The following is a 23,000-nucleotide window of genomic DNA, read 5'->3' on the forward strand; positions in this document are numbered from 1 at the left end:
AGAACCTATATTGAATTTTATTGAAGACAACACTTCCGCCTGTTAATAGGACCCTACTCTACATTGGTGACCCCGACAAAAGAACACATCTTAGAATAAAAGTGAATACAGTATTTAATAAAAGTGAATTGAAGAAAAATGTAATATAACAACACCTAACCTTGGAGCAATGCCACCCGCGGAAGTCTACGCGATCACAGTGTCCTCGAGAATCCCAGATTTTTGGATGGATCAGCCGAGAGTTTGGTTTTACAGAGTGGAAGCAATTTTGGCTCCACTAAAATTAAGCGATGAGAATAAATTCGATCTCGTTATATCAAAACTACCTAAAGAAGTTATTGTGCAGATAACAGATTTTTTAGAAAAACCGCCGGACACCGAAAAATTCATTAAACTCAAAAATAAATTATTAACATTATTCGAAGATTCAAAATATAGACAAATAGAAAAACTAATAGGAGAGATGGAATTGAGTGACCAGAAACCCTCCCAGCTACTCCATAGAATGCGTGATTTGGCAAGAGATAAAATACCGGACGACACTCTGCGAGTTTTGTGGCAAGGTCATCTGCCACCTACGATTAAGGCCGTACTGGTGGTGGCAGAAACAAAGGACTTAAATAACCTGGCGATGATTGCGGATAATGTTGCGGAAGCCACACGTTCCAGTCAAGTGTCGGAAGTGATACAGAAGAAGACCAGTCATGAGGACGTCGAGGTAGCCACACTAACTGCGGAATTGGCAAAAATAAACGCGCGTCTTTCGAATATCGAACGATCCCGATCGAGACATCGGCGACCCTGGTCATCGTTACGCAGTTTTCGTGACTCTTCAAGGTCGTTGTCAAAGCGACGTCGTCCCGGTGCACCCGACTGGTTGTGCAGCTACCACTTCAGGTACCGACAGCGTGCTCATAAGTGCATTCCGCCGTGCGCGTGGAAGGGAAGCCCCAGCCCCAGTGCAGCAGCTACCCAGCCGGAAAACTAGCGCGGGAGGTGCAGATAAAGGCGGAGGTCTGTACCATTACACCCTGCAGCCGTCTTATGGTAACAGATTTAAATTCTAATTTAAGATTTTTAGTTGATACCGGTGCCAATGTGTCTGTCTTACCAGTGTCCAAAAACCCTTTTACTAAATTACTGCAATCAGATTTTAAGTTATATGCTGCTAACGGTACAGAAATTGCAACTTATGGCGTTAAATCTCTAGTATTAAATCTTAATTTAAGAAGACCGTACCGTTGGGAATTTATTTTAGCAGATCTTAAACAGCCAATTTTAGGCGCGGATTTTTTAACGCATCATAAGCTCTTAGTCGATTTGTACAGAAAAAAATTAATAGATCAAACTACTGATTTGTATGTGTTAGCCTCCATAAATAATTAAGTGTACACAACATTCGCTGAATTCTGTTTGTGAAAATCATCCATATTACAATTTATTATGTATGTATCCTAACATTATTAAACCGATGTCCTTTAAGGAAATTACACCGCATAATGTTTTACATTATATCGAGACGAGCGGTCCACCTGTTCATGCTCGAGCTAGACCGTTGCCACTGGATAGATATAAAAAGGTGAAGGAAGAGTTTAGAATAATGCAAGAATTACGTATCTGTAGGCCGTCTAAAAGCGCTTGGGCCAGTCCCCTTCATGTCGTTGTAAAGAAGAACGGCGAACTTAGGCCATGTGGCGACTATCGACAGCTTAACGCGATTACGAAGCCCGATAGATATCCAGTTCCTCGATTACACGATTTTACTTTTATATTGGCCAATAAGAAAATATTTTCAAAATTAGACGTTAATAGAGCCTACCATTGTATTTCTGTTGCCCCTTGCGATATAGAAAAAACTGCAATTATTACCCCGTTTGGACTTTTCGAATTTCCCCGAATGACTTTTGGATTAAGAAACGCAGCACAAACGTTTCAACGCTTCATGAACAACACGGTTTTACAAGGTTTAGATTTTTTATTTAATTATTTGGATGACGTAATAATTGCCAGCGAAAATGAGACCTTACATCAAGCACAATTAAAGTTAGTATTCGAACGTTTTAATACCTATGGCATATCTGTAAACTTAAGCAAATGTAGCTTCGGACAGTCGCGTATAGAATTCTTAGGCCACGAAGTAAGTGCAGATGGTATTAAACCGCTTAAAGATAAGGTAGAGGTCATTTTAAATTATCCTAAGCCCGTAACAGTATCAGACTTAAGACGTTTTTTGGGGATGATAAATTTTTATAGACCTCATTTACCTCATTTGGCTTCACATCAATGCGAACTCAATAAATATTTAGTAAACGCTAAGAAAAATGATAAATCGAAAATAATTTGGAATGCCGACAGTGATAATGCTTTTGTGCAATGTAAGATAGGTCTTCAAAATGCCGTCACATTGTCACATCCACTCTTAGATGTACCCCTTGCCTTGATGACAGACGCTTCTAATACCTGCATGGGTGCTGTTCTGCAACAGCGAGTTAAAGGTAAGTGGATACCCTTAGGAAATTTTTCCAAAAAGTTTTCTCCTACCGAACAAAAATACTCTACATACGATAGGGAGTTGTAAGCGATTTTTCAGGCCATAAAGTATTTTAGAAAATTGTTTGAAGGCCGTCCTTTAACAGTATTTACAGATCATAAGCCCTTGTGTCATGCATTTTCTAAAATAGGTAACGATAGTAAAGAAACGCCTAGACGGACGCGACAATTACTTTTTATAAGTGAATTCACGGTCGACATACAGCATATTAGCGGTAAAGATAATATTGTAGCCGATACCTTATCACGTGTAGAAACAATTGTGTGCCCGACTGTACTCGACTTCGACGAACTTGCTGACGCGCAAGTGAAAGACGAGTACTTGATTAATAGTGTAGGGACACACGTATGCAAATATGCTTAAGGCAGCATTTTGTTTATGTATGCGTGTCCACACTGTGTTCCCATCAATTATATTTTATTTTTATATTCAGTAGCGGTCTGTAACTCATGTAGTTCGGTTCACTTATAATAATTAATGCAATGAAGTAATATACATATTGAAGAAGCTATATTGAATTTTATTGAAGACAACACTTCCGCCTGTTAATAGGACCCTACTCTACAGATGTTATTAAACATATAAACCTCTTCAATCACTCTATACATTTAAAAAACCGCATCAAAATCTGTAGCGTAGTTTTAAAGACTTAAGCATACATAGGCACAGAGAAAGCGACTTTGTTTTATAGTATGTAGTGAAGATAAGATCATATTTTATTTGTGGTGATATTACAAATCACAATAAAAGATCTTCTTCATTCCTTGCCTGCATGCTGTGTAAAACAAATAATAATTAATAACAAGTCAAACAAATTTATATACACGCAATGTCAGTAAATTGTTATGTAAATAATTGAACTGGTAAAAAGTAATTGAATTAAGTAAAATGATATTTTAAAATGTTGTTTGAGTGGAGCCTACGAAAAGAAGTCTTATAGAATATTACGACTGAAGTATATCATTTCATATTATAAAACAAAGTCCTCTGCCGCGTCTGTCTGTCCGTTCGCGATAAACTCAAAAACTACTGCACTTATTTTAATGACGTTATCACCAACGGATAGCATGGTTCTCGAGGAAGGTGTTACTATTGTTTGTTAAGTTTTAGAATAGATTTTTATAATATCCACGAGGGAATATGTTTATCTCTAAAATATAACTCACTCACTTAGGACTCTTGAAAATGGGAACCAGTGGGAGGCCCCTTTGCACAGGAAGCCGGCTAGATTATGGGTACCACAACGGCGCCTATTTCTGTCGTGAAGCAGTAATGTGTAAGCATTACTGTGTTTCGGTCTGAAGAGCGCCGTAGCTAATGAAATTACGGGGCAAATGAGGCTTAACATCTTATGTCTCAAGGTGATGAGCGCAATTGTCGTGCCGCTCAGAATTTTTGGGTTTTTTGTGAATCCTGAGCGGCACTGCATTGTTATCGGCATGGCGTATCAATTACTTATTATCATAAAAAAAAATCCAAAAATTCTGAGCGACACTACGATTGCGCTCGTCGCCTTGAGACATAAGATATTAAGTCTCATTTGCCCAGTAATTTTACTAGCTACGGCGCCCTTCAGACCGAAACACAATAAAGCTTTCACATTACTACTGTAGAAATAGGCGCCGTTGTGGTACCATTAATCTAGCCGGCATCCTGTGCAAAGAAGCCTCAAACCGGTAAATGCCCTTTGTTGCCTCATACGACACCCTTGGGCCTGAGGCTTTCCTATTCTTTCTTTCCAGTGGAAGCACATAGCAATATATTTAACTTTACAGTAAAATAAACAATTTGTTACGTTTTCAAAGTGATAAACCTCACTTCTGGGATTAATACTCAAATAAAATTTGAAAACCTAATCTTATGAACGATGCGGAACTCAAACCCACGACCTCTGGCGTTCCGTGCGAGTGCTCTCCCAACTGAGCTTCGGGTTCGAGTCCCGCATCTTCCATAAAATTTTGTTTTCAAATTTTATTTGTTTACAGTAAAATGTTTGAATGTTTAGTAGAAATCGGCAGCTTCCTACTTTAATCCCAAATGTAATGTCTAAATAACCTTGGATCTTGATATAAGCAAAAACTCTTATTCAATGTTTTAAGTATGTATTACTTTGTTCAAAAGAGTCTTTCAGAGACACAATAATTAAAAAGGGCCGTTTTTTCTTTCATCGTCTGTATTTATTTTAGGTACTATTGGCTAAAAGAATACCTTTATTTATTTATGGTGTATGTGGATGATGCAGCTACTGTACTCAATAACTTTTGTATTAATTTACATTTACTTTTTTGACTTACTCGTGTAAGACATTGACTATTTGACGTTTGAGTGTGTCTGTTGCATCATTTTACATATTATATTGTAATTTGAAATGATTTGTAAATCGATGTACTTAAATGTAAATCTTGATATAAAAGAGTGGCAATGAGTTTCTTGCTACTTCTTCTTATTAGCTCAACCCTTTACGAAGTAGCGGTAGATTCAATAAGAAAAATATTTTATTTTTTTGACATTCATAAGTGTCATTTCCGTGACCTACGTGAATAAACTGATTTTGATTTGATTTGTTTTGATTTGATTTGAATATAGACAATTATATATGACGATGTTGCTATGAATATTATGCTGATTTTACGAATGTGAATATTGATTTTGATGGCATAGAGTTGTCATACGATACATTTTAGGTATTTATATAACACTAGCTGACCCAACAGACGTTGTTCTGTAGATAATAAAAGAAAATACTGTTTTATAGGAATTTGCCAATAATATTTCAAAACATCAAGAATTGTTTCGTAAAAAATGCTCCCTGTTGTTATAATGAAATTGTTTGACAGAGGAACTGTCACACCGTGTGTCACTAAATTCTCTCATAGAAAATATGTCCATACAAAACAAATATTGAAAATAAAAATTAATATGGGTCCCAAAACGAAATAAAAACTATCCTATCTCTCAAGTTGGACTAAACTGCACTCCATGAATCCCCATTAAAATCCGTTCATTAGTTTAGGACCATCGCGGACAAACAACGTGTCACGTAATTTATATATATTAAGCTGACCCAGCATACGTACTGTATTGTCATATAAAGTAATAAAAAAAGAAAAATCAATAATTAATATTTTTGGGGTATAAAAAGTACATGACGACCGATTTTCAGACCAAATATATCGTACATAAAATTTATCGTACTACAATAATTGTATTTGATTGGCATCTTACAACCCTATTGCGGATCAGTGGATGGAACAAAATAATATAAAAAACGTGATACAAAAATAGGATTCATCGTAGGGGGGTGAAAATTTTAAGTTGTACCAATGTAGTTTTCAACGCTGAATGATAATAAAAAGAATATTAAAAAATTGTCAAAAAATTGAATAAAATATTTAGGGGTGCGTGATCCTTCATTTAGGGATATGAAAAATAGATGTTGGCCGATTCACAGATCCTCGAACTCGAACGGTTGGCTCAGTTGGTCAGAACACCGGCACGGAACGCCGGAGTCGAGTCCGGCATCGTTCATAAAATTTTGTTTTTCAAATTTTATTTTGTGTATTAATCATAGAAGTGAGGGTTATCACTTTAAAAACATATTTTTAATAAAATCTATTTCTTCGATCATTTTATCATGTTTGCTACTTTAAAGTTTTTTCAAACGCCAAAAAAGTAGGTGTTGCTTCTTGTGTGTGTACATAAGTACCTAAACTTACACTTTTTGAAGTTATACTTCGTTTGGCGCGTTATGAAAAAATTATTAGAATGAAATTTTAAGATGCGCGCGCATCACTGTAACACAAAAGTAACAGGTTGAAGTTGGTTCCTAAAATTTTCTAACGTTTACGTCATTCGTTATTTTCTATTGGTTTCTTCGTCCATTATTAGGACAGGCATAGGGCTCAAGCCCATACAGTCGTATTCATTATTTAATAATTAATTGTCAAAACCAACTTTACAAGATTTTTACAAAATAGTTCTTTCTAAAAACGTAGAGGACCATGATATATAAATCATTTTAATGATTTTTGCTTCCTTAGGCCAAAGAAGTATAACTTCTAGCGCGCATACATAAGTACACAAACACTTTTTTGTACGTATGACTGTTTTTCGCCAAAATAAAATAAATTAAAAATAAAATTGTTGAGTAGATAGTAAGGACGCGAAAGCAAAATTAAATTCTATTTTCTATTATAATTAAGAATATATTATTTATAAACTCTTCAACATTTTCAAAATATTTTATAATTAATAATAATGTTTGGGGCATCATAAATTATAAGACTGCTCTTAAATATCAAATGGAATAATTAGGCTACAAAATTCAAAATTTTGCTAACAAATGACTCATAACCCTTAATAAATTAAGGCTTACCCCAATCTATTGTGCCTGAAATGTCATGACCGTACTTTTGCGATAGTCCCAGAGCTGACGATAAGAATCGAAACGTTTAGACGTGCGTAGGATAAAGTTATAAATTAGTCAGTTTAAAGCTTAGATTATGGATTGGTCTTCGCTGTGGCGCCGATACCGCACTTCCTGAGAACAATAGCTTTTTTATTACAGCGACTATTAGATGCTTGCTTGCGTGGCATCTAGACACTCAGTGGCATCTTTCAAATTTTGTAACAAACGCTTCTTGCTATTTTACATTGAAATTAATAAAATATAAAATACTTACTGATGATATGTGATCCCAGTGTCTTTCTTAATTCTTGCAGTATTATAATTTACAAAGTTTTCAATCCGGCATTTTAGTTTCAATTGTTAGCAAAGTTTAACAAAACATGTGGCACGTCAACGTCACACATTGTTGGAGGCTGTTTCGACTACGCCCACTTGGGCGTAGTATTATTTGCCGCACTTTGCGACTACGCCTGCGGTACTAGTTCGAGCGCAGCGGAGACCAATCCTTAATCTAAGGCATAAAGTTTTAAATCAAATAAAATATTATTAAATATACATTGACCATATCAGAAAAATTGGGCTTTACTGAGAAGTACCAAAAACTAGTTGCAACACTTTTATATCTAAATTTAGAGTTTTAAAACATTTTAAATATAATTTCCACATGGTGATGCAAAATAAATACTGTACTTAATTGTGTTAGCTAAAGATGTAAAAAAATCATTTAAAATCTAAAAAGTACTACGAGTACAGTAGGAGCTAAAGTTATGTAAAATTAATCTAAAAATATGCGACATTAAAATATTTTGATCAGGCGAGTTCATGCAGAATGCAGATAGAATCAGAAATGAGGAGAGCCGTAGGAGAAGCAAAGTCAATCGACGTATGCCAGATGGTTTCGAAACTGAAAGGGCAGTGGGCAGGACACATAGCTCGAAGGATGGCCGTTGGGGCAGTAAAGTCCTCAAATGGCGACCACGTACTGGAAGACGTAGTGTTGGTAGGTAAGATGGGCCGACGATCTGGTCCAGATCGCCGGAATATGTTGGATGAAGGGCAGCGCTGGACCGATCATCATGGCGATGTTTGGAGGCGGACTTTGTCCAGCAGTGGACTTCTTCTGACTGAGATGATGATAATGTTCATGCAGAAAGACATTTTTTGTTCATGTTTCTAATAACCTTTAGGTTTGTGAATTATTTTTAAAATATTGGTTGCATATTATAAATTATACGTAAAAGTACCTGTGTAATGATTAATTATTTAAATTCCATGAAATTCATATTTTCCGATTCGGGTGAATGCTTTTGATTTTTTTTAAATATTTATCATGGGTTTTATATATTAAGTATTACCATGTTTGATAGGTTATCTTAATATGATGAGAAGTAGCACAAAAAACGTAACAGAACAGTATCTAATAGAGAAAGCCACAGAGGGGACAAATAAAAAATATTTGGCAGATTTCCCAAAAGTTGAGAAAGAGTGGCACTGCATCGCTGAAAATGGAGGCAGTTTGGGGAGACCTGGTATCTGATATCAAAATTATAATATGTAGTTTAATTCATTGTTTAGAATTTTTATTTAGAACTTCCGATGTAAAGGTATGGGCAGTAATTTATATTAATGTTCGAGTATTTAGGTTTAAAATAATGAAGTTCTAAAAACAATTTGTCATTTATAAAAGAATATGAGCACAAAATACATACAACAAGGAAGTAAATATTTACTATCTAGTTATATATCCTATCCCATAGTGCAATATAGCCTTAAGCTCTGACGCTGCGGTAGAGCCTAACGCAGCACTTCTCTTATCAGTCGGCCCTTCCGGGCGACTTGTTATTATAACAGTAGCTGGTAAGATAGTTTTAAGTTACATTTTGCATTTATATTTTAGTTATTAAGATCAGTTTTGCATCAACCTCTGTAAGCTCGGGTCATAAATAATAAACTCTTATTTCGATTCAAAAATATTCATTTTAATTTCTATTTTTAAAAACCCAATCGCTTGCTCCCGAAATCTAAGTACCTCTATGAAATTATTTATTTGTTAATTTATTTTATTTATTTATTAGCAACGCCAACACAATAATCAATAACTAACTACATTAAATATTTTTATGTAACATAAGAACTAATACTAAGAAATACAATTACATAATTAGTTTATATAAAGTAAAGTGAATATGAATTAATATAAACAAAACTTATTTTACTAATGGCAGAACTAAAATATTGCATAAAATGAATTTTTTGAACAGAAAATTATATTGCTGTCTAGCAAAATTTCCGAAGTTTATGCCGTAAAGCAGGAATTATCATTAAGAATGTCTATTCTTGGATCATCTTTCGGAAGGCTATATATAGCAAGTGCGAACAATTCTATTAAAATTACGAAAGTGATCTAGGTTAGACTTTGCAGTATTTGTTGAAAATTTATCGTGTCTGCTGATTCTCGGAAGTTTCAAGGGAGCGGATACATTAATTAACGAGAGAATATTGCAGTATTTGTTAAAAATTTATCGTGTCTGCTGATTCTCGGAAGTTTCAAGGGAGCGGATACATTAATTAACGAGAGAATATCGGGGCAGTCAATTCCGCCGTTAACAATTTTATATAAAAAGAGATAATCTAATATTTTCCTCCTATCAGATAGTGTTTTGTGTCCAAATTAAACGAGAAAGCATTTCACATGATCACGCAAAATGACGACCTTGGTGTTGCCTTGTGCAAGTCGTGGCCAAAAACTATTTGTATAAGCTTACAAATTGCCATGAAATTTTTCGTGTAGCTTATATTTTGATTAGCTCATTTGTCTAGGGCGTTCAGCTATCGTAAACACGTCATATTTTGCGGTCGCGACATAAAGATGACAAACGCGACTTGCTTAGCATAAAAATAGTTGTTAATTAAAGAAGAATTATTACGTGCAGTATTCTTGAACAAATTTTATATGACATCACATCGCATCTGTTTGCAACATGTTAGTTCTATGATACGTGATTAATCATCATCGTGATATTTTATGGAAATGGAGGACAAATGAGCGTAAGGGTCACCTGTTGTTAAATGATCACCGCCGCCCACATTCTCTTGCAACACCAGACGAATCACAGGGGCGTTGCCGGCCTTTAAGGAATGTGTAATCGCTGTTTTTAAGCTACCCATGTCGTATCGTCCCGGAAACACCACACAAGGAAGCATATTCCACAGCATTGTAGTACGTGGAAGGAAGCTCCTTGAAAACCACATTGTAGAGGACCGCCACACACCCAGATAGTGGGGATGATATCCTGATTTGTGGCGTGTCGTGCGAAGGTGGAATTCACCGGCACGAATCAGGTGAAACAATTCTTCGGAACACTCTCCTAGATAAATGTAGAAGACACACAACAAAGCGACGTCCCTACGCAACGCGAAGTGATCCAGCCGGAGAGCACTGGGTCCCCAACATTCTTTCAAGGAATGCTAGGACAAACGAGTGTTTAGATCACCTGTTCGAAAGTGCTCACCGCTGCTTAGTGTGTTTAGGGTTGCTGTTTTGAGGGACCCTTCTCGTTTTGAAGAAAGTGTCATGAAAACCGCACTATGGAGATATTTCACTCAACTAACTGAACAAATAACTCTTTATACCTTTTTTATTTGATATCCCTTTTTACAAAAAAAAAAACAAATACATTTATTGATATTGGCAACATATATTAAGATTTTTATCATTAAAAGGGCAAATGAGCAAATTCAATGTAGTTCAACTAAAGCTAAAAATGCTGCCTGTTAGATATCCATATAGCTGTAGCACCGAAGGTCGAAATCTCTTTCACAAATAACCAAGAGTATATATACAACAGTGAAGAAGTTTGTTTGGAAAATTGCTTGTAAAGTTTACTCTTAACAGAAATAATAAACATATTGCCTTAGAAGAGAGGTTTATAAACAGTAAGCACGCAGCTGTTACATAGAACATAATATGAAGTCGTTTTTGTGTTGAACTAGCAACAAAACGCAGCAAAAGTGACCTTGACAGATAACAAAAGGATCATCAAAACATTAAGTTCTTGAAATTACAAAAGTGACTGTTAATAACAATTTCGTAATCAGTTTATCGGCTGCTAGATATTAAATTTGCTGATTTTGACATTCGTGGCAAATACGCCTACAGGTCGCTCAATCAAAGAACAAAGTTTCTGAATATTTTAGATTTACTTACACTAAGATAAACATTCTCTTGGCTAAGATATCGTTTACTCAAACGATTTATTTTAAGAATTCTTTTACTCTCAATGTCTTTTTATATTCGTTATTATTTTATGACGAGAAATTCAATTATGTTTTTAGAAAGAATCGTGATTTGAATGCTTCGTTTATTTTGTTTCAGTCTGTATCGGCTTAATTCCACAGAAGCACTTTTGATTATGTAATAAGCTGAGGTAATGAAACGTTATACCAATACCCTGACAAACCAAAGGTTTAACACTGTTACAAGAATCATATAACATGAACCATTTTTGTGTATTACTATTTCCGCTAAGAACTAAACGTTTTTCCAGTTCATATCAGCCCTGTTTCACTGCGACCAATGTGATCTATTGTGATAGCCACTGTTAACTGTAGCTCACTGCTAACATTGATTCTTTTCATGAATCTGATTATGTCTTTTGCAGTGAGCTGACGTATCTCAAATGTGTAGCGGGATTTCATCTACACTGTTACAGAATCTACACGCTCTGCAATCTCTGAGATTGAGAGGTGTTTGTTAATATGGACATATCATACGCAGATAGCAGAACAGTAAAAGTGTACTTATAACTTTCTCCTTAGTCGTGTGTCAACTGTCACTATCCGAATCGATTCTAAACTGAATAAATGTTTTACATTGCTTCTTTTTTGCCAATAATAATTTAAGCAACTGGAGTAAATGCGGCAATGTATAGATATATGGTCGTAGTCGTAGCCTAAAATGTATAGGATGTCATGGACTTAAACCAAAAACATCTACCTTGCAAATAAAAAAAATAAATTTGAATGTGTTGTCATAGCGCACTTCAAAAATCACTAATCAAACCCTGCAAACTGACGACTGCTTGTTGACAAGGTCACTTCCCAGTTCTAAAATCTCGATGATGTTCAAATATTGTATTAAATAAACTGCAAGCTCTTTGGCTATATAAGATAATATATTATTGTATTAGTTCGGTATGGGTTGGTCAGATTTCTAAGTTCTTGGTTTAGATATCAAAATGTCCGACACAATGTTCCGTCTCGCCATCTGTTCTCTGAGGATTAGACAACAATCTTCTAGGTGAATCAACTATGGAATTATGTTATTACTGTTATTGTACACTGTACGTTTTCTATCCGTCAATTTACTAGCTAATGCCCACGACTTCGTCTGCGTAGATAAAGGGTTCATATCCTATTCCATATTCGGTTCCCGTTTTCGCTCCCGTTCCCAACATAGTATATGAATCTTATTTCGATGAAGATTGCTATTACAAACTAAACCTACTATTGGTATTGTTATAGCTCAACGACGTGACTTTCAATTTTCACAAATCCCACGGGAACCATAAATTTTTCCGGGATCAAATGTAGCCTATGTCCTTTCCTAAGGTCTAGTCTATCGCTGTACCATATTTCATAAATATCGGTTCAGTAGCTCAAGTGTAAAAGCGTAGCAAACAAACTTACATTAACATTTGTGATATTAGTAGTGATGTAATTGTAAATGTTACTGCAAATGTCCGAAATACGACTAATCCAATATTTAACAACATTTACCTAATGGAAAAATCAGAAATAAAAATTGATACGAAACCACGCATAAAATTAATGGCGTTCTGTACTTTAAACAAATAACGCTGTAAGATAGACGAAATATGGAACATGGCACAATTTACACCATAATAAGTCTGTTATATCAATATAAAAATGAAGCACTTAATCTCATAAGTTAGATTCTATTTTGTATTACAGTATTCAATATGTTATGTTTTTAAAGTGATAACCCTAACTTCTAGGATTAATACACAAATAAAATTATACTAAAATTCTGTTTGCTTTGTTCAACTCTCAAAGCAAACAGAGCTGCAAACAAAGGAAACAGAAGTTTATAAAACGGTACTCGGATGGTTAGCTCAGTTGGTTAGAGCACCGGCACGGAACACCAGAGGTCGTGGGTTCGAATCCCGCATCGTCCATAAAATGTTGTTTTTCAAATTTTATTTATGTATTACAGTATTGTTTGTGTTATATATTAATCTGAACAATTAAAAACATACGTGGAAGCTTGTAATTAGCATTTATTATTTGTTGTGTAAAATGTGTAACTATGGCTGTAAGTCTCCCAAATAAAATAATAAAATAAAAAAAATTGCTGAATTTACTAAACCTGTATAAATTATTCTCAGTCAATAACCAGCAATATGTAACCCGCCTCGTGTTTTGAAAACTTGGAGTTACCCTTTTTTTTGGAATTGGCATATACTGCTATATATATATACAATATATATTGAATCTACTGCTACTTCGCAAAGAGTTGAGCTAAAGAGAAGAAGTAGCAAGAAACTCTAATATATAATGAAATAATTCAATTTTCCTATAATATTCGAACAACCTTTAAAAAATCTAGTAGCCGCGCGCTAACGTAGGTACTGATACCTACTTCGTTCCGTCTTATGCGACCACGTAAGGATGGTTTAAATTTTGTTTCTTATCTATAAAAAAACGACTAAGACTAGAAAGCTAAAGCATACATATATATATCAAGATCTTAGGATAAAGTTAAGTCAAGAAGTCAATATGCTGTCTTGAGGTGATCGCTTTATAAAATACTAGCTGACCTGACAGACATTGTTCTGTTCATAATAAAAAAAACTCTTGCGGATGGAATTTTGGAGAATCCGTTCGTAGCTGACCTCTACTCTGTGAAAAGAATATTCCTAGCAAATTTCAAGTCTTTAGCTCTAATGGTTCCAGAGATATCGTGATGAGTGACTATATACGTGGAAATCTCTTAAATATTTATATATAGATTTTCAAAAGTTAATCAGTCCTACCGATATATAATTCTCAGATATAAATCCAAAGGCTCGGATCAACTCGTCAAATATTTATAGGTGAGTGTTAAATTTGTGGATTGTAAATTTAAAGTCGGAGCCAACTTTAATGTAGTAAATAGGAGATATACTTTTTTCTGTGCAGGTTCATTGGCGCATTTTGTTTAACAGTATTACAGCAATTTTCCATTATAATTCGGCCTATAGAAAAGCGTAACCTACATAGCAAGAAACCTTTGATCGACATAAATAGCTCCATTATATTATATCGACTCAGACACTAAAGGAAATGACTTGCTTGTTACTGCTATAGATACTAGCAGCTTAGAATTATTAATGTCCATGGGATTAGATTTGTATGAACATGTTAGTAAAAAGTGATTTTTAAGTTTACGAGACTTTTTTTAAGATTGTTTGGCTTTAGAGGCCTAGGTCAGGCGTCAAGTGACGAGTGTTTAGCGTTTTAAACCGTAAATAGAATTAATAGCCGTATTTTTGTTAGTGTCACTTAAAATTGAACTTATTTTAGTTATAGACAGGTAAAAAATATTAAAATGCTGGAATATTTTCAGTCAACTTCACTACAATGCTCGCATAATTTTATTTATGTTTTACTCAATAACTCTTGTGTTTTTTAGTATTTTTGTTCCATTACTATACATATATTGTAATTATTTGTAAAACTTAAAGGCCGGCAACGCTCTTGTGATTCCTCTGGTGTTGCAAGAGAATGTGGGCGGCGGTGATCACTTAACACCAGGTGACCCGTACGCTCGTTTGTCCTCCTATTCCATATAAAAAAAAACAGTGATGCTGTTAATGTCGATTTAAAAGAGTGGCATTGACTTTCTTGCCAATTCTTCTCATTAAAGCTCAAACTTTTCCTATAATACGGTCAGTATAAAAGAAAAGAAAACTTTTGACATTAATAAATGTCATTTCCTTGACCTAACTGGATAAAGTGATTTTGATTTGATTTGATTCAATAAAATAATATAGAAATCGATGAAATTTGCAGTTTATTCCGAACCCACATAAACCTGTTTTCTTGCCATTAAAAGTTTCAACCTGAACCAAAACTAATATTTCTTCAGTTGAATTATTTCTAGAATTATTAATTTATTTGAGTGCTTATTATCTATAAGTATCTAATGGACTTATTGTTATCAACAAACATTCTTAATCAACATATCTCAGATAATATTTGTTAATTGTAAACATGATAACTTACAAATAATGTGTTTGTATTACGCATAGTTATGTTTGAACTGACTCACAAATAAATGATCATACTTACTGGAGACGTTAGAAGATATGTATCGGTAGAATCTTAGGGAAATATTTCACCGGGACGCCACGGTGACGCAACCAGTCGCCGGTACTAACAAAATGAAAACAGCTCTATAGAGAGTTACTCACCTGGTGTCCGTTTGGTTGCGCAAACAGTTTGGTGGAGTGACCAACTCGGACGCGTCATGAATCTGGTATCTGTACCAGACACCAGTCTAGTTTGGTTGCTGAAGGACATCACAGTAGCGCGACTGGTTGCGCCACCGTGGAGTACCGGTGAAATACAGGGCTAGCTTCGGATACCATGGTGACGTAACCAGTCACCGATACCAACAAAATGTATACAGCTCTATAGAAAGCTACTCACCTGGTTTCCGTTTGGTTGCGCACTCAGCTTGGACGCGTCATGACTCTGGTGTCTAGTTTTGGTAACTTACGGATATAACAATGGCGCGACTGACTGCGCCACCGTGGTGTCCCGGTGAATATATAATCCTAGCTTACGGATACCATGGTGACGCAACCAGTCGCCGGTACCAACAAAATGTATATAGATACTATAGAAAGTTGCTCATCTGGTATCCGTTTGGTTGCGAAGCCAGCTCGGACGCGTCATGACTCTGGTGTCTGTATGGTATCTCGTTTTGGTAGCTTATAACATAACAGAGGCGCGACTGGTTGCACCACCGTGGTGTCACGGTGAAATATAGCCCTAAGTGTCTTATTATACCTACCTGATATCTATTTTATACTGCTATGACACAAAAATGAAATACTCCTAGGGGTGGGTGAAATGCTTTGAGCCTAAGCACCTACTAAATTATAAGCCCTTACTAATTGGTAGGCTATTAGTGCACGATGTTGGAACCTATTTCTTGTTGAACTAATGGTAAATTAGTAGCGGGTACGGCTAGCTTTATTTTATTGAATTATTGCCTGGTTGTAATACGCGTATACTAAATAGAAGTGCAAAAAAGAACAAAAAATATTTAATTGTATCTATAATAATATAAACGTATGTGCAAGTTTGTCTCTTTGTAACGCCTTAACTACACAACCAATTATGATGTTTAGCACACACGTTGTATCTTAAGAGGTACTATCGACAATATTGAATCATCACCTACCTTAATAAACAAGTAGATCGAAATTAGCTTAAACGTACAATTCCGTAGTAACTGTTATCATTTTATTCGACACAATTGTCATATAATCTTTTTCGTGCAAATATAAACCTAACTGTTTTTATGATTTTAAAAGAATAATCAGCAAAGTGCGCCATGGTCATTTCTTTCCTTCATCATCATTCCATCCAGTACACATCTGGTCCGTGATTTGAGTGAGCCGCGGTCGTTTAGCTGAAAAGCTATCTAAGCTTAGGTTTTAATTTCGAAATGGAATAATTTCACACGAATTCCTTTATTTATCAGTATGAAAGCACTTATCTGGTTAAATACAATATTCATTTATTGCGCTATCGTACACAATAATGACAATTTATATTACATAAAAAATGTAACACTTCAGAACTATTACAATTATTTTACATTAAAAAGTTTATCTCTCAGAAAAATTAACTTCACCATCCATAACTTCAACGACTATCTTATGAATTTTCGATCAGTTCATGTGTCCTGACGCGACATTCAACATATTTTTATACCCAAGAAAAGTGCTCAACGTCGCTAAATATGTTTTCACTTCAAAAATGCATCCCTAAATTTTTATGAGTCCGCAGGAGAGCATGATACGAATTTAAGGCGGGTAAAGACATAGGCAGGAGCTTGTTGTAATGTATGTTTTATTTTGTCTTCATTTGAGCGGCGACACGTAGACGATTGATGGGATCAAAAAGGTCAAAATAGTTAAACTCACAGTAACTACGTTGCAATTACAACAATTATTGTTGCACAGTATAAGTTGCAATATACCAGGATGTATTTAGTGTTAATGAAGTAATTTTTGTAGTTGTTAACAAACTATATAATAGTATTAATTTATTAAAATTATTTGTCTTCAGCATCTACAGGATCTACTCTCCAGTTAATAACCTGCGCAACCACAATAATTCATATAAAGAAATTGCTGCTGTTTTATAATCTAAACAATTTGTTATTTTTCTCACTACTGAAATTAAATAATACAATTCTAGTGTGTAAACAAAAATTTGTATAATAAATATTTACTCAAATTTTAACTTCTGTTTCAGATAACATTAACGTCGACGAAGGTAATCTCCCAAGTAATTTATTATAACGTTATTAAGGAGAATTATTTAGTAGTTTTTGCAAACAGAATTACAACTTTAAATTTTGGCTTTATCTACTGAAACTTAGGCTCTGCATTAGCCAATTAAGCAATATTAAGTAGTAAATCTGAAATTTGAATTGAAAATTTATTTGCTAATCTATACCTACATATAAATAAAATTGGAGTGTCTGTCTGGAATATTGAAGTAACCGTTTTTTACTACATGTATATGAATATGTATACGGTACGTACACCGAAATAGCATTTTTTTTTTAATTTTTGTCTGTCTGTCTGTTTTGTCGAGGTTGCTAATTGCGAGGTTGTACAGTCATACATATACTAAGGATCACTTGTCGCTAGTACTAGTGGATCGGAAGACGAAATTAGAAGGCGAATTGCTATTACCAGATCTGCAATGCAGAAGTTGACGAGGATATGGCGGGACAAGAATATCACCAAAGTTACTAAAGTAAGATCTCTAGTATTTCCCATACTACTATATGGTGCCGAAACATGGACAGTCAAAGAACGAAAGAGACAAAGGATTGACGCACTAGAAATGTGGTGTTGGAGACGAATGCTACGAGTATCTTGGACACAACGCCGCACAAACGTCTCGATATTTGAAGAGCTTAACGTGAAAGAAAGGCTTTCATCTATAGTCAGACCCCGTATCCTCAGATACTTTGTACATATAACGCGACGTGGAGAGCATGCCATAGAGAACTTTGTTCAAGAAAGGGTCAACGGCAGTAGGTCAAGAGGACGCTCCTCTATGCGCTGGACAGACCAGATCAAAGCCCTAACCAATACTCCCCTCAACACATGTGCCAGAGAAGCATCATCCAGGGATAACTGGCGCAGAATAATTCGTCGTTCGACGTGACCACGACTGCTCTGTCAAGAGTAATCCGACGAAGAAGAAGAAGTCTGTCTGTTTGTTCCAGTTTATCTCTGGACTGATTTTGACGTGACTTTTATTGGCAAGTAGATGATGTAATAAGGAGTAACTTAGCTACGTTTATTTTGGATTTTTTTTTTTTTGAAAAATAAAGTAATGTTGCAATGTTCAAGCAACGGTTTAACTCTAAAAATAATTTATATGGCAAAACATCGCTTGCCGGGTCAGCTGGTTTTAAAATATAACCAGCAGCGTGGCTAGATGTAATAATAATAATCCGTGTATCCGTCGTCATCCGCCTAGACCCTATAAATATAAAGCACCAAAAATATTATGCCTGCATTTAGCAGTATGAATTATCTATACTAATATTATAAAGCAGCAGTGTTTGTTTGTTTGTTTGTTTGAACGCGCTAATCTCTGGTACTACTGGTCCGATTTGAATGATTATTTCAGTGTTGGGTAGTCCATTTATCGAGGAAGGCTATAGGCTATGTTTTTTTTTTCAAAATTAGGGATCCGTAATAAACTTGCTATTTTGTAACACAAGGTGTAAAATCGAAAACCTATTTTTGCGTGCGCTGCACAAACTATTGACAATAGAACAAAATAATGTACAGGCTATAATATAGGCAATATATTTTATAACTTATAAAACTATCCCGTGAATTATACTTTATATGGCAAAACAACGTTTGCCGGGTCAGCTAGTAACCTATATAAGGTCAAAGATTGAGTTTAGTATCTATTTTTATTGCATTTTTCCTCGTACATACAGACTGCTACAGACAAACAGACAAACGGACAAAAATTCTAAAGTCCTTACTTATATTCGGTATTATTTGTAAAACACATAGCAAATATTTTTTTAAATATTCAATGTGCAGTTTTTATTTTGTTACGTATAAACATCATTCATCATCATCAGCCGGAAGACGTCCACTGCTGGACAAAGGGCTCCCCCAAAGATGTCCACGACGATCGGTACTGCGCTGCCCTCATCCAACGTATTCCGGTTATCTTGACCAGATCGTCGGTCCATCTTGTGGGGGGCCTACAAACACTGCGTCTTCCGGTCTACGTTGGGGTAAAATCCTCGACTTTACTGCCCCAACGGCCACCTGTTCGTCGAACTATGTGCGCTGTCCACTACCACTTCAGTTTCGCAATAATTTGGGCTAGTTTAGTAAATTTGGTTAAAGTTAACTTACCTTGGTTAGAAATAAATAAATGCTTTATTATAACTCGTATAAAAACTCACATCAATGCTGAAAATATACAATTCCAATCTTTAACGAAGCCGAAATAGTTTTGTAAACAATTCGACAGACCGTGACGAGCTAGAATTTCCTTTGTAGATAACTGAATGTTATCCAGTGTCGCACATCATGCATTCAGAAGTTTAATGTCAAGATAAATGCTTCAGTATTAGCTTTTTTTATAGATAACATAGACGTTTTGTCAAAGTGAAGTAGTTTAGAAATGTATCGACGATTTGCGCTGTATAATAAGAATTCGTAATTTATTATTAGTGGCATGGTCTGTTACGAATAAAGATGATTTTATTTTTAATGACGTAATGTAATCTTAATAAACGTTATGTGTATAAATTAATTGAAGGAAAGAAAGAAAAAAAAAAGAATTTGTGACGTTGTAGTACAATAAAACAAAATTGAGGTATATTATTTTCTATACGTCACAAAGTGGTCCCAACTCAGCATATTTGCTGGTTTGAAAACCAGCGCTGGTCTTCTGTTGGGCCATTTGGTGACGTCGCCTTAAAGATAATATAAAATAATAACTCATTGTAGGTTGTAAACTAAAACTATTCAAAAACACAAAGGAAAAAATCATTGAAATAATTAAACAAATAAAAAGAAACTTACACGTAATTGGATTATTTATATTAATCGAAAACGAGTGTTGTAATGATATTCAGTACAATATTTTATCATTCGTTTTCATTACAACACTCGTTTGGATGATGTAATGGTTACTAGGACTGACTTTTTTAAAGTTAGCAGTAAGCTAACTGTTTCACAATATTTTATAGAGGATTCATAATATGAGTGTAGAAGTCTTGTATGCAACTGTTGTTAATTAGGAATTAAAACACTCATGTGATACTATTATCATAAACCCACACTCGTGTTTTAATACCCCTTATAACATATATAATATATAACATATATATACAACAGTTGCACAAATAACTATAACATAGCTTATCTGAAGGTTTATCGGTGTTGGTACCGAATAGTATCTTTTATCTAATTTAAATAGATACAAGGGTTGGGCTCTGCCGCCTACTTGGAAACCCGCGTTGTTAAACGCATCTCGTAATAAGACTAAAAGTGCCAATAATTCGGTTTAAAGACGTATTTTATTCTCATTAGATTTAACATAAAATCACTTACATGAGAATTTTACATAATTATACAATATAATAATACTTTAGGTTACTATGACTAAGCATCCAAAACAAACAAAGTGAATAATTACAACAAATGAAGGTACTCAAAAAATTGCTAACTTAACAACATCAATATATTTTATATTTATACAGAATAAAAAAGACTGGATGTGGCTAACAACTCATATAACAGTTGAGGTGATTTAAATTCATGATAACATAGAGAGTGTGAGAGATAATAGTACATTTTGTGCACCCGTGAACACCAATAGTGACACAATAGTTTCAGTGATACCGTGATCTTTAACTTGTCAAGCCAAGCACTACAAACACAAATACGCAGTATGAGACGGGACTTTATCGCGAACCCACTCCACTCACCCTGATGAAGGATCTCCGAATGGTCTGAAACTAGGCGGTACCAACACCGATACACCGTGAGTAAAGCCGTTGTAATAAATAAAGTTATATTAAATTTACCATCAAATTACATTTTTTTGAAGTTATACTTCTTTAGGCGCGTTATGAAAAAATGATGAGAGTGCAATTTTAAGATGCGCGCGCATTATTTTGGTTTCTTCTTCCAATATTAGGACAGGCAAAGGTTTAAAGTTTAAATAATTAATTGTCAAAGCCATCTGTGTAAGATTTTTACAATTTTGTTCTTTCTCAAAACGTAGGAATAGCTCGAGGAACTCTTATGACTTTTGCTTTGTTACGCTAAAGAAGTATAACTTCTTGCGTCCATACATAAGTACACACACTTTTTTTTACTAATGCTAATGAAGTGAATATTTCGGGAAAGAAAATCAGATTCCATTAAAAAGGTATTACTATCAGGAGATATTTCATTAAAACCGAATACATATCCAGTGTCCGCTTTTATGATAACTTGGAAAATATGAACATGTATTATTATATTAGAATTAAAGTCTCCAAGGAATTACTGAAGAAGTACAGAAACGTGGCTCGGATCATAAAGCATTATTCCCTAGATACCAGGAATACATGAACATGAAAAATTCCAATAGCTGTTTGATATTTAATAAACTATGCTCTTAGTTTATGACCGTACTAGCTTTTACCCGCGACTTCGTCCGCGTGCAATAGGGTACATGCATGAATTTTAAAAATACTTACATTTGATTTTATACATCCTAAAATTATCAAACACATCAAATTATAGATCAAAACATTCTAACTCAATTAAAAATAAATATTATTTCCCGGCAATGTATTTCGGCTATTCAAACGCGCCATTTTGCACGGGGTTTCTGTGACGTCAGAGTCTATCCCAAGAATCTATATTGTACTAATAAATGTATGGCCGGTTTTTTCCTTCGGTTATCTCCGAAAACTACAGAACCGATCAAATTATCATCATATCATAATTCTTGTACCATTAGATGCAGCGTGTTTCGGAGAAGATTTATGTATATAATAAGTTGGTGATTACTTATTTAGAATCTATTTTTTTACCTAGAAATGCCTATAAATTCGCGATACAACTAATTCAGTCCATGACATTTCACAACATATAGTGATAATTCATACAATGAGTGGGCGCGTTTTTATTTAGATTATAGTTTGATTGTTTTTTACTTTAAAAATGCAAATAATTAAAACAGAACGTTAACATTGATCTCCACGAGAATCATATTATGTTAATGATCTTTAATAACAGAAAAAAACAATGGATATGGTAATTCCAGTTAAATTATATTTTATGCATTTATACATTATGTTTAGTTTTAGAAACTAATGTGAGAAAATACGAGTAAATTAATGAAAATAATAAATGAAACACAAAAACACGTCATCAAACAGCAGCATAAACGCATCTATTTTTGGAAGATTATCTGTTTGCGTTTTAACAAATCCACTCTCAGTTATTGTAAATAATAATTATACAGATCATTGAATAAAAAAACCAACATATAATTTAATATATCGCTAACCACCGAAAATAATATCTATGAACCATACCATTGCTTATGTTTATCTAGACTTTGACGTCACACTGCGTTTCAACCAATAGCATTGCGTTTCGATGTTTTATATTTCACGTGTATTTATTGCACTTTTTGTATATTTAATATTTACTAGCTGACCCGACAAACGTTGTTTTGCCA

General features: G+C 34.6%; 2 protein-coding genes across 4 annotated transcripts in view; both read left to right on the top strand.

Moving 5' to 3' along the window:
- LOC126979362 (5-hydroxytryptamine receptor 1-like) overlaps positions 1-23,000 on the top strand; it is a 161,966-nt gene that overhangs the window by 30,371 nt on the left and 108,595 nt on the right. For 2 of the 3 annotated variants that reach the window (XM_050828600.1, XM_050828602.1), the window contains exon 2: positions 17,514-17,534. The exons of the other annotated variant lie outside the window; for it this stretch is intronic. The gene's annotated coding sequence lies outside the window, so the exon portion shown is untranslated. The remainder of the gene's footprint in view (positions 1-17,513; positions 17,535-23,000) is intronic. 3 annotated transcript variants of the gene reach the window in all.
- On the top strand, positions 170-988 carry LOC126979341 (uncharacterized). Its single transcript, XM_050828584.1, has one exon. It carries the CDS (start codon positions 170-172, stop codon positions 986-988), a length of 819 nt encoding a protein of 272 aa, XP_050684541.1.

This window comes from Leptidea sinapis, chromosome 3 (assembly GCF_905404315.1).
Source record: "Leptidea sinapis chromosome 3, ilLepSina1.1, whole genome shotgun sequence".
NCBI lineage: Eukaryota > Metazoa > Arthropoda > Insecta > Lepidoptera > Pieridae > Leptidea > Leptidea sinapis.